Here is a 13261-nt window from a genome sequence, read left to right as displayed (position 1 = left end):
CCCAGGTTCGATTCCAGTCAAGGGCACATGCCTGTGTTGCAGGCTCCATCCCCAGTAGGGGGGGTGCAGGAGGCAGCCAATCAATGAATGATTCTCTCTCATCATTGATGTTTCTTTCTCTCTCTCTCCCTCTCCCTTCCTCTCTGAAATCAATAAAAATATATTTTTAAAAAGCAACAGCAACTGCCCCCAAACCCACACCCAGGTTAATGTTACCCCTTCTCACAGGACAAGGACAATAAGAACTCCCACTCGCCCTGACTGGTTTGGCTCAGTGGATAGAGCGCCGACCTGCGGACTGAAGGGTCCCAGGTTCAATTCCGGTCAAGGGCATGTACCTGGGTTGGGGGCACATCCCCAGTAGGAGATGTGCAGGAGGCAGCTGATTGATCTTTCTCTCATCGATGTTTCTAACTCTCTATTCCTCTCCCTTGCTCTCTGTAAAAAATCAATGAAATATATATTTTTAAAAAATAAAACAAAAGAACTCCCACTCCGAAAGGGAAGGTGGGGAGACCCACAGCGGTCACTGGTCCGAGGCAATTGGCCATCGTGCTGGGCAGCTGGTGTGAAGTCCTGGCACTCCTGCTCCTTCGAATCAGGGGCCCAAGGTGGTTTGGTGTGGTTTGTTTGTTTTTTAATATGTTTTTATTGATTTTAGAGAAATAGAAACATCTGTGAGAGAGAATCATTGATTGGCTCCCTCCTGCTCGCCCCCTACTGGGATTGAGCCCCCAACTCCAGGCATGTGCCCTGACCGGGAATCGAACCGTGACCTCCTGGTTCATAGGTCGACGCCCAACCACTGTGCCACACCAGCCAGGCAACAGTCACAGTTTAAGCCTCATCCAAGCACTTAGAGTGTCAAGAGATCCCTGAGGCACAAGCCCACCGCCTCCTGCTGTCAGCCTCCCCTGCCCTGGCACCTGGTGAGCTGGAAGGCGGTTTTGAGGGTCACATCACTGAAATTCAGGATTTCTGACATGAAGTTGTGATTTTTTTTTCACTTATTTGCCTATTAAAAGAGCCTTAGACAGAGGCTTGTACATGCAAAGCATTGGTTCCTTCGGCAGAAATCTCTTTTGACCTTTGCAAAGCCCCAGTTTGGTCAGCTAGTCGTGGCCCTGGGCCCACCGATGTATGCAGCGTGGAAGAATATTCATTGAGTTCCTGGGCTCGGTGAGTGTCTTTGACAGTGCACCCTGGAGAGTCAGACAGTGGGAACTCAGCCACCTTCTGGCCTCACGCTATTGAAAGAAAGACCTTTGTGTTCATTCCGTAGCTTAAAAGTGTTCATTACAGTTGAGCCTGCTAATTTTCTCTCTCGCTGCCTGTTTGAGAACAAAAATAGCTTCATCTATAGGAGGTGACAAGACTGTGCTTTTATTTTTTTTATTTTTTTTTTAAGACTGTGCTTTTAATAACTCAATGTAAGGTCTGTTGTTGATACTGGGATCATAAACCCTTGTGTACTCTTGACCGAGACCAAACATGTTGCCCTAGCCCAGTGGTCAGCAAACTGCAGCTCGAGAGCCACATGCGGCTCTTTGGCCCCTTGAGTGCAGCTCTTCCACAAAATACCGACTTCTGCTGCGCATGGGCCACGAAGTTTCAGTCGCACTGTACGTGCGCGCCCACATGTGGTATTTTGTGGAAGAGCCACACTCAAGGGGCCAAAGAGCCGCATGTGGCTCACGAGCCGCCGTTTGCCGACCACTACCCTAGCCGGTTTGACTCAGTGGATAGAATGCCAGCCTTCGGACTGAAGTGTCCCGGGTTCGATTCCGGTCAAAGGCATGTGCCCGGGTTATGGCCTCCATCCCCAGTAGGGGACGTGCAGGAGGCAGCCGATCCATGATTCTCTCTCATCATTGATGTTTCTCTCTCTCTCCCTCTCCCCTTCCTCGCTGAAATCAATAAAAATAGATTTTTTTAAAAAAAGACCAAAAGTGTTCTCTGTTCACCTGCTCTATTCATTTATTCGTTTGTGTCTTACAGAAGTTTTTTGACCTGGAAAGAGAGAATGCCTGTGCAACCAAAGAGGAAAAGAATCTCACTTTTCCTAAATTAAACCGCAACAAGTACATGGTGACGGACGGAGCGGCTTACATCGGTAGGTGCCCGGCCTGCGTGCGAGGCTCCTCGGGGAGCCTGGGGATCAGTGGTGGCCCCGCTGTGCTCTACCCCACAGCGGGCGAAGAAGCAGAGTCTGGGGGCAGGCAGGGTTTGGGGAGGCAGAAGGTCAGGAAACAGAACAGTGGGGGTAAAGCGCTCCCCAGCCTCGCATCTCTATGGCTGACTCGCCTGCTAAGAGACCCTATGAGATGTTTTCTTTCTGTAAATGATTTGCAGGAGTTCTTTGGTCCCTTTGCCTCATTTTATAGCCGAGGTGGTGACGGGCTCGTCACAGGTGAGTCCTGGCACCGTGCCCCTTCCCTACACACAGGACCACAGCCGGCCTGTCGTGAGCGATGGAGACAGGCATCGTGGGAGTTCAGTGCCAGCACCCCGCCGGGGCAGTACTCCCACCCCTGCCGTTGTTGAAGCGTCTAACCTTAGACAGTGTATTTAAGCTCTCAGTTTTCTCATCTGTAAAATGGGCCCAACAAGAGCCTCTCCTGCATTGGGTGAAGGGTAAATGGGAGACGACATGCTAATCATCTGGCCCGTGGATCATCCCGAGTCTTGCTAGCTCTGTTTATTAAGGCCGTGGAGTTCCAGATGCAGCAACCCCGCGTCCTGGTGGAATTACTCACTAGCGGATCACGTCTGTTCTACTTTCCCACCATGTGTATCCGGCCAGGGCAACCCCTTCCGCTGAAACCACCACCGGCAGAAGGGAAACAGCGTCATGTGCACAGCAGCACGGTCGTTAAACGTTGTGCGGATGTGGTGGTTTTTACGCTGTGCAGGTGTTAAAGCAGAGAGGAGAGGCACATGGATAGAATGAAGCAATTCAGAAACTGTTTGTTTTCCAGATTCAGTGAGTGAGTAAAAAATACGCCCTTCTCCCTTTGTAAAGCACTTGCTCTTCCTTTATTCTCTCAGCCACGTGGCCAAGAGCGAGGGCGGTTTTTATAGAAATGAGGAGACCTGGGCCATAAGATGTGAAACAACTTAAACATGTGATGTCAGGGGAAAGGAGCTGGGGATGGAAGACACTGCAACACACACACACAAAATACACAAAACTTATACGCACAGACAACAATATGGTGATTACCAGAGGGATAGGGGATGTAGAAGAGAGTAAAGGGGGAGTAAATTGTGATGGAAGGAGACTTGAATTGGGGTGGTGAACACACCACAATGTACAGATGATGTGTTATGGAATTGTAAAAAGATTAAAAATAAAGAGAAGACACGGTCATCAGCCACTGGACAGCGACTGCCTCCTGGCTCAGTGGGAAGCTGTTCTGCTGTTGTCCACTGTGACTAGCTGTGTCACATTAGAACAGAGTATTGGGATTTATTTAAATGGATATCACTTGGGTTCGAATATGGTATTATTTCATCCCAGTGTTCCAAGATGCGGTCATTTGGATTTTCTCATATTCATCAACTTACGGAGAGTAGAATGAAATCTCCTTCTTTTTTTTTTTTTTAATATATTTTTATTGATTTCAGAAAGAGAGGATGGGAAAGGGAGAGAGATAGAAACATCAAGGATGAGAGAGAGTATCATTGATTGGCTGCCTTTTACACACCCTCTACTGGGGATCAAGCGCAGAACCTGAGCATGTGCCCTGACCAGGAATCAAACTGTTGACCTGGTTCATAGGTCAACGCTCAACCACTGAGCCACACCGGTGGGCAAATCTGCTTCTTTTTAAGCAACTAACGAAAACAAACTCAAAATCGTTTAACAAACGCAAAATCGCTTCATCGAAAATGAGAACGTTTGGCTCAAGTATTGGGAAACACGGGGATGGGCCAGGCTCAGGCACCGTGGGATTTGGGGACTCAAATCTGGACATTTTACCTGCAGGATTTCCTAAAAGTAAGGTGTTGCGTGCCTCTACCCAAGTGTTCTTTTAATGAATCAAATAAGTGTTTTGGAGTCAGACAAACTAGTTTTGAATATAAACACTGACCCCAGTCGAAACACAGCGGGAAGCCAGGTATCATCTCTCTGTTGCTTCCTCATTTGTAAAATGAGATAACTATCCCCTCCTGCCCTGTGGTGGTGGAATGAGGAATAAATGACATAATAGATGAAAGGCTCTTATCTGTATAGGTTCTTAGTAAATAGTCATTCCTGGCTGTCTCCCTTCTTCCCTCATAATGCATATTTTAAAATAGACTGGGTTGTTTATTTGTTAATATATTTTATTGATTTTTACAGAGAGGAAGGGAGAAGGATAGAGAGTTAGAAACATCGATGAGAGAGAAACATCGATCAGCCACCTCCTGCATGTCCCCCACTGGGGATGTGCCCGAAACCAAGGTACATGCCCTTGACCGCAATCGAACCCGGGACCCTTCAGTCCGCAGGCCAACGCTCTATCCACTGAGCCAAACAGGTCAGGGCTAGACTGGGGTTTTTTCAGAGAAGTTTTATGTTCCAACTCAACTGAGCATAAAGCACAGAGACTCCCTATATACCCCCTGTCCCCACACACACAGCCTCCGCCAGCATCCCCCATGAGAGTGGTGCATGTGTTACAGTTGATAAACCAACATTGACATCATAATCACCCAAAGCCCATAGATTACATTAGGGTTCACTGTCGGTTTAGTACATCCTGTGGGTTTGGACAAATGTATTAATGACATCATTATGTGATGTATATGGTGTCATCCATCATTATAGTATCACACAGAGTATTTTCACTAACAATCCTCTCTACGCCACCTATTCATCCCTCCCTCCCCCCCCCCCCCACAACTCCTGGCAACCACAGATATTTTTAGCATCTCCATAGTTTTGTCTTTTCCAAAATATTATATAGCTATGGTCAACTATACAATATTTTCAGATTGGCTGCTTTCACTCAGTAATGTGGACTTAAGTTGCGTTCACATTGTTTAATGGCTTGAGAGCTCATTTCTTTTTAGTGGTGAATGATGACTAACCTGCTCTAAACACCCGCGTGCAGGTTTCATACCAAGGAGCATGATTGCTGAATCATACGGTAAGAGTGTGTTTGGCTTTGTAAGGACACTACCAGGCTCGCCGAAACCGGTTTGGCTCAGTGGATAGAGCTTTGGCCTGCTGACTGAAAGGTCCCAGGTTCGATTCCGGTCAAGGGCATGTACCTGGGTTGCGGGCACATCCCCGGTGGGGGATGTGCAGGAGGCGGCTGATCGATGTTTCTCTCTCATCAATGTTTCTGACTCTCTATCTCTTTCCCTTCCTCTCTGTAAAAAATCAATAAAAATATCAACACTAATAAAAGAGAAAAATGGTAATTGGCGTATGACGATACCCTTTTCATTGGCTAATCAGGGCTATATGCAAATTAACTGCCAACTAAGATTGGCAGTTAACTGCCAACTAAGATTGGCAGTTAACTGCCAACAAGATGGCGGTTAATTTGCATATGTAGGCACAATGCAGGGAGGCAAAAGGGAAAGCAGGAAGAAGCCCCCTGCCACTGACAGTGATTGGAAACCCAGGGGGAAGCTAAGAGCCGCCTTTGCCCTGCCCCCTGCCATGATCGGAGAATCAGGCGCCTTTTCCGCCCTGGCCAGTGATAGCAGGAAGTAGGGGTGGAGCCAGCGATGGGAGCTGGGCACGGTCGAAGCTGGCAGTCCCGGGAGCTAGGGGTCCCTTGCCTGGGCCTAAAGCGAAGCCCACGATCGCGGGGCCGCTGCAGCTGCGGGTCCCCGCTGCCCGAGCCGGATGCCTAGGCCAGAGGCGTCAGGCCTGGGCAAGGGGCCGATCCTGCGATTGGAGGGTGATGGGGGTCAACGCCTGAGGGCTCCCAGTATGTGAGAGGGGGCAGGCTGGGCTGAGGGACACTCCCCCCCCCCCACACACACACACACACACACACACCCAGTGCACGAATTTCGTGCACCGGGCCCCTAGTATTAAAATAAAAAAAGACACTACCAGGCTGTCTTCCGCAGTGGCTGCACCGTTTTGCCTTCCCAGCAGCAATGAATGGGAATTTCTGTTGCTCCACAGCCTCGCCTGCGTTTGGTGTTGTCAGTGTCTGGGTTTTGGCCCTTCTGAGAGGTGTGTCGTGGCGTCTCGTTGTTTTAATTTGCATTTCCCTGGTGACGTGTGATGTGGAGCATGTCTTCATAGACTTGTTCGACATCTGTTTATCTTCTTTGGTGAGGTGTCTGTTAAGGTCTTTGGCCCATTGTTTCATTGGGTTTTCCATTTCCATATTGTTCCGTTTGGAGAGTTACTTGTCATTTTGGACAACGATCCGATCCGTTCTCAGACAGGTATTATTTGCAGGTATTTACTTCCAACGTGTGGCTTATCATTTTCTCTTCTTGACGGTGTCTTGCAAGATCCAATTCATTAATTTTAATTAAGTTCAGTTCATCAATTATTTCTTTCATGGATCGCGCCTTTAATGTTGTATCTAAAATCTTCACCCAACCCCAAGTCATCTAGATTTTTCTCCTAGGAGTCTTAGGGTTTTGCATTTTACATTTTGGTCGATGATCCACTTTGAGTTAATTTTTGTGAAGGGTGTAAGGTCTGTGTCTAGATTCTTTTTTTAATATTTTTTATTGGTTTTTGAGAGAGAGAAGAAGGTAGAGGGATAGAGAGATAGAACATCAGTGACAGAGAGACATCAATCGGCTGCCTCCTACACGCCCCCCAATGGGGATTGAGCCCACAACCGGGGCATGTGCCCTGACCAGGAATCAAACCTATGACCTCTCGGTTGATGGGTCGATGCTCAACCACTGAGCCACGCTGGCTGGGCTAGTTTCATTTTCGCATCTACCTGCCCTGTTGTCCCAGCACCATTTATTGAAAAGACTATCTTTGCTCCATTGTATTGTCTTTGCTCCTTTGTCAAGATCAGTCGACTATATGTGTGTGGGTCTATTTCTGGGCTCTGTTATTGTAATGCATTTTTAATTGAGTTTATTTTACCCATAGCATTTTAGCAAGACATTAATTCCCTAGAGCAAAGCATAATTCTAGTACAAAAATATTTAAAGGGCTTCAAGAGGAAAATTCATTGATAATTTAAATAAGCATCAGCATGTTCTGGAAAGCTCTTAAGTCATCACCCAGACACCCACTGAGAATTCTGAATTAAGAAAAATCCACAGTAGACCCTGCACAGAATGACAGCTCTATTAATTTTCACAAGACTTACAGAAGAATCTCCAAACAGTATCATCCCTCTAATTGTTAAGTCTCCAGAGTATATTTGAGTCAAGCTTGGCAAACTCGTGTGGAGGATGGTTTGGATGATGAGAGGACTGGCCAGGGCTGGTGGGTGATTGAAGACACAGGAAAGGCTCACGAGGCCCATATACCTTCCCAGTGAGATCGTTTGCGCCATCGCCATGGTGATCCTGCGGCTGGCACCACAGTTCTGGCCTCTGGGGCCTACACCTGCATCTGGAAGCTGATTGGCCGTCTCTAAAGAGCTGGGTGAAACCATCCCAACAGAGAGAAAGACTGAAGCTTACAATTTTGAAGTTCAGCCAAGCCATTAGGAAGAGAAGAAACCGGTGATCACACTAGGATAGGGATGCCTGCATGGGCCTGTGGAATAGCCTACAGCTATATTCCTGAGAAGAACTCATTAAAGCTTCTGAGAATCAATAGAGATTCTATTGGATTGAAGGAAAAGGCTGAATTTCACAGAAGGCTTGAAAATCTCATCCCTCCCGGCCCCTCATTTTTTCCCTTCCCTGTGCTACCCCTGAGCACATTTCTTTTTTTAATTTTTTTAAAAATACATTTTTATTAATTTCAGAGAGGAAGGGAGAGGGAGAGAGAGAGAGAAACATCAGTGATGAGAGAGAATTGCTGCCTCCTGCACGCCCCCTACTGGAGATTGAGCCCGCAACCCGGGCATGTGCCTTTGACCGGAATCAAACCCAGGACCCTTCAGTTCGATGCTCTATCCACAGAGCCAAAACAGCTAGGGCCAAAGCACATTTCTGTGTGTGTTTCCTTAAGAGGGTGTGGTCTACAGGAGATTGGAGCAGAGATCCCAGGGTGTGCCCTATGGGCCAACCCTGGGGGCTGACATTGAAGTCCAGGATGACAAGCACAGTTAGCACAAGGCACACCTTTAGGATCAGAGGTGACGTGGAATGGAAGTTAAATGTGGGCCGTGGAGTCAGACCTGGCTGTGAACCACACCCCTAAGGGATGGCGACAAAAATATGATTAGGATCACCCAGCTGGCCTGGCTCAGTGGTTCAGCGTCAACCCATGAACCAGGAGGTCGAGGTTCAATTCCCAGTCAGGGCACATGCCTGGGTTGGGGGCTCAATCCCTAGTGTGGGGCGTGCAGGAGGCAGCCAAACAATGATTCTTTATCATCACTGATGTTTCTGTCTCTCCCTCCCTCTCCCTTCCTCTCTGACATCAATTAAATAAATAAATAAATAAAAGGTTGACCACATGTGAGTGACTTAGATGTGATTAGCCCATACTGGGACCCATCCCAGCCTTACCATCTGTTATGGGCTGAATCGTGTCCTCCCAAAATTCATATTGAGTCCTAACCCCAGTACCTCATAACAGGACCTTATTTGGAGATAGAGTCTAGTAGACAGAGGTAATCAAGTTACAAGGAGATCATTGGGGAGGGAAAGGTGGGCCCCTAATCCCAGTTGACTGGTGTCCTTGTAAAAGGGGACATTTGGCCGTAGCTGGTTTGGCTCAGTGGATAGAGCGTCGGCCTGCGGACTGAAGGGTCCCGGGTTTGATTCCAGTCAAGGGCACGTGCCCAGGTTGCAGGCTCCATTCTCAGTAGGGGGGCATGCAGGAGGCAACTGATCCATGATTCTCTCTCATCATTGATGTTTCTATCTCTCTCTCCCTTCCTCTCTGAAATCAATAAAAATATATTTTTAAAATAAAAATAGCCCTAACCGGTTTGGCTCAGTGGATAGATCATCAGCCTGCAGACTCAAGGGTCCCAGGTTCGATTCCGGTCAAGGGCATGTACCTTGGTTGCGGGCACATTCCCAGTAGGGAGTGTGCAGGAGGCGGCTGATCAATGTTTCTCTCTCATCGATGTTTCTAACTATCTCTCTCCCTTCCTCTCTGTAGGAGATCAATAAAATATATTTTAAAAAAATAAAAAGGGGGACATGTGGGCACAGGCATGCCCAGGGGGAAGACCATGTGAAGAGGCAGGATCCACAAGCCCAGCAGAGAGGCCTGGCCTGAGCTTCCCTCACAGCCCTCAGCCCGGCCCACACCTTGACTTTGGACTTTGGGCCTCTAAACTGGGAGACAATACAGTTCTGTTGCTCAGGCCACCAGCCTGCGGTGCTGCATTACAGCTGCCTTCGCAAGCGAATACACTTGCCAGCCGCGCACTCAGAGGGGAGCCCGCTGTCCAGCAGCGGCCCCATTTCTGGGCTGAGGAGCCAGAAACGGAAACTGGGGAGTGAGTCGAGCCCAAGAGAGGAGTGTGTTGCCTCTTCGGACAGGAACGGGCCCTCCTTTTCCGGCCTCAGCTTTTCCTTGGATGTGAAGCTCTGGCACATTATATTCAGCATCCCTCGTCTGTCCATGGGGATTAGATGCCGTCTCTCTGAGGAGGTGGTGATTGTTCGCAGGGTTTTTAAGCGGATTCCTGCACATTGGAAATGTTGCCGTATTTAGTGTGTCTTGTGAATGTCAATAAGAAATAACATTGACAAAAACGAGCAGCAGATCCCTTTTTGTGAGTTTCAAGTTGAGCACAGCTGAAGAAGATGCGAAAATCGCACGCAAATATTAATCTGCCATATGTAAGCCTTCTTGGAATTGTTTTTCTTGGAGCTGTCGACACAATTTAATCGCCCTGTCGCCATCCCCGGGTGTTTATTTCATTACATATATTTAAATATATATATATGTATATATATATATGTATATTGATTTCATAGAGGAAGGGAGAGGGGAGAGAGAGATGGAAACATCAATGATGAGAGAGAATCATTGATCGGCTGCCTCCTGCACGCCCCCTACTGGGGATCGAGCCTGCAACCCGGGTATGTGCTCTTGACCAGAATCGAACCCGGGACCCTTCAGTTCCCCAGGCCGACGCTCTATCCACTGAGCCAGACCAGCGCGGGCCATTATACGTTGGATGGACTCTGCTGTGCACTGCACTGGACGGGGAATATCCCCCAATGGGTCTTCACCATTTCTTTACTTTGTTCGTTTGCAGGAAACTTCGACTGGGTAGGGAACGACTTCACCCAGAACGCGGGCACGGGCCTCGTCATCAACCAAGCAGACGCGAGGAATAACACGAGCATCATTAAGCAGCTGAAAGATGTGTTTGAGAGGGACTGGTACTCCCCCTACGCCAGGAGCTTACAGCCAACCAAACAGCCGAACTGCTCCAGCCCGTCCAGTCTCAGCCCTCCCTCCAACAAAACTGCCACGTACAACCCGCGTGGGAAGGACCCCGCGTGCGTATAGCGTGAACGGACACACTGACGGACCACTTGTGTTTCGTATTCATATCTAAAGGACGGGAGGAGAGAAGAACCATTTGATATGTCTTTTTTTTAGGGGAAAAGCACACTTATTAAAAAATAATCTTTGAATGCCATGCCCTATCTAACCACATCTTAGGGGCTTGTATACTCCCTTTAAGACTTTTGTACTTGTCACTTCTGACGGAGAATGTCATTCCGGCCTGGGAGTTCGTTATCACGTTTGCATACCAATATGAAAGCTTGGACGCCTCTTCCTTTCTAGTTTTAGAACATTTCTGCTGGCCCACGTGGTCAGTTCTTAGGAATCTTCGCATGAGGCTGGCTCTTTGCTATTCTGCAACCACTGGATTAGAGGAGAGGGAGGGTTTCGCCTTGGACAAGAGGTCAAGCCAAGTTTTCATCCTTGTCAACCATCTCCAAGACCTGTCCCGTCATCTAGGCGTGAACTCCCCGTGCCATCCTTCAGGAACTCTTGGAAAATACTTTTCTTGCCTCCGTATTCATTTTCTTCTAATACCATAGATTTTCTTTTGTGTCATTTTCTCTTCTCATAAAATGTTCTCATGCTCTAGTGTGGCTATACTTACCTCAACACTAGTTCCAAGTAGGATATGTTCTGAAAGTGTATGAATTCCTCAGAATGGGTACAAAATGGACATAGCAGTTATTTTTCAAATATATTTTTATTGATTTCAGAGAGGAAGGGAGAGGGAGAGAGAGAAACATCAACGATCAGCTGCCTCCTGCACACCCCGCACTGGGGCTAGAGCCCGCAACCCGGGCATGGGCCCTGACTGGGAATCGAACCGTGACCTCCTGGTTCCTAGGTCGACGCTCAACCACTGAGCCACGCCAGCTGGGCAGAAATAGCAATCTTTAATTTCCACCTTTCAACTGCATTTTTCTCTAGCAAGTTGATATTTTAAAACCATAGCCAGGAATCTGTATCCTTTCTCTCAAGCTCGGAAAAATTACGTAGCCCCCTGCTAATAGCCAGCAAACGATTAAGTCTGTATTATGGAGACTAAATTCATTTTTCACATTTTTGTTTACTCTATGGTATTAGAAAGGAACGACCTCTATGGGTCAGTGGATTTGAATTTCTTTAGAATCGTTATGCTGTTAAGAGTATGCCAGCAAACGTTTAATAGAGCTATTTAATACACCTTCTGCTATTTAATACACCTTCTGCTGTTTAATATACCTTCTGCTATTTACTATACCAAATGCTTTTCAGAGAAATGCAATTTAAATACTGTGCTTAACATATTTTACTAAGAAACAAGAATATTGGATTATTGTTCTATACTGTCATTGTGTGTTGTTTTCTATCTATCCGACGCATAACCCTATATTGACAGAGACTGTTGCTACACTGGAGAGAGGCCTGGCCTCCCCACCGCCCAGAGCAGGCGGCCTCGGGACGCCCAGTCTTACTGTGGCTCCTGGCTCTCTCCTTGGCCTCGGGTTTCTGTTGGTCATGTAGGGACAGTACCTACTCACCTACCGCGCGAAGATGTTGTTACGGTAGGAAATATTTATAACTTGTTTTTGGAATCAAAAGAACCTATATAAATGCTAAGCATTACGATGTAGAATCTGTTTCTTGAAATCATCTTTGTGGGATCCTCAGAGAATCCATGCCAGGTTCTCCCAGAGGGCCTGCAAGGGAAACCCAACTCACAGCTTCCGGTTGCAAGTGGGGAGGGACATGGGGACGGGGAATGCCTGCTGGACATGGGACGGTCATCGTCACTTTGGGTCACTTTGGCATCAGTAACATCAATGTAATACCTGACATTGTGCGAAGGATTGTCCATTAGGACTGGCAGGGACATGTGTTTTCAGAGCAAAGGAATGCTATCTTAGTTACTTTTTTCTGTTTCTAGAGATTTCTTTCTTTTTTTCTTTTTTTCTTGATTTTTTACAGAGAGGAAGGGAGAGGGATAGAGAATTAGAAACATTGATGAGAGAGAAACATCAACCAGCTGCTTCCTGCACACTCCCCACTGGGTATGTGCCCGTAACTAAGGTACATGCCCTTGACCGGAATCGAGCCTGGGACCTTTCAGTCCCCAGGCCGACGCTCTATCCACTGAGCCAAACCGGCCAGGGCTAGAGATTTATTTCTAATGTGCCGTAGAGTGACGGGGAAAGCCATAAATCTTATCCATTGGGTTTACTTGGTGTAGAATGGCTATTGTTAGGCCTCTAGCAGTTAGATAACGTCCTTTCTTGTTGTTTCCAAATAGCGCTTTACTGGATATTTAACAGATAGTGGAGAGAGCCGTATTTTTTTTTTAATATGTCTTTATTGATTTCACAGAGGCAAGGAGAGGAAGAGATAGAAACACCAATGATGAGAGAGAATCATTGATTCGGCACACCTCCTACTGGGTATTGAGCCGGCAACCCGGGCATGCACCCTTGACCTAATCGAACCCGGGACCCTTCAGTCCACAGGCCAGTGCTCTATCCACTGAGCCAAACCAGCTAGGATGAGAGCTGCATTTTTTGAAGGGTAGCGTGTTTTTATGAATAACTGAGGTATTCTTACTGAAATTCTTCATCAAAAATGACCAGCCCATAAGACTCTACACATTTACCAATACCAACCCTTGTTTGAGTGGAGTCACCCAGCCAGGCACCCAGTAAA

The 13261-nt window shown here is 47.3% G+C and overlaps 1 protein-coding gene across 4 annotated transcripts in view; it reads left to right on the top strand.

Moving 5' to 3' along the window:
• PLD5 (phospholipase D family member 5) overlaps positions 1 to 12203 on the top strand; it is a 165917-nt gene extending 153714 nt beyond the window's left edge. For 3 of the 4 annotated variants that reach the window (XM_059677327.1, XM_059677326.1, XM_059677328.1), the window contains 2 exons: positions 1999 to 2113; positions 10329 to 11909. In XM_059677327.1, coding sequence (XP_059533310.1) covers positions 1999 to 2113; positions 10329 to 10585 — 372 coding nt within the window. In that variant the 3' untranslated portion in view covers positions 10586 to 11909. Of the gene's footprint in view, positions 1 to 1998; positions 2114 to 10328 lie in introns of all 4 variants that reach the window. The other variant, XM_059677325.1, reaches the window with a different exon arrangement.
• Positions 12204 to 13261: the final 1058 nt, after the last annotated feature.

The sequence above is a fragment of the Myotis daubentonii genome, chromosome 20, assembly GCF_963259705.1.
Source record: "Myotis daubentonii chromosome 20, mMyoDau2.1, whole genome shotgun sequence".
Lineage (NCBI taxonomy): Eukaryota > Metazoa > Chordata > Mammalia > Chiroptera > Vespertilionidae > Myotis > Myotis daubentonii.
Note: the sequence above shows the minus strand (reverse complement) of the source record. Positions and strands in the feature narration are given on the sequence as shown.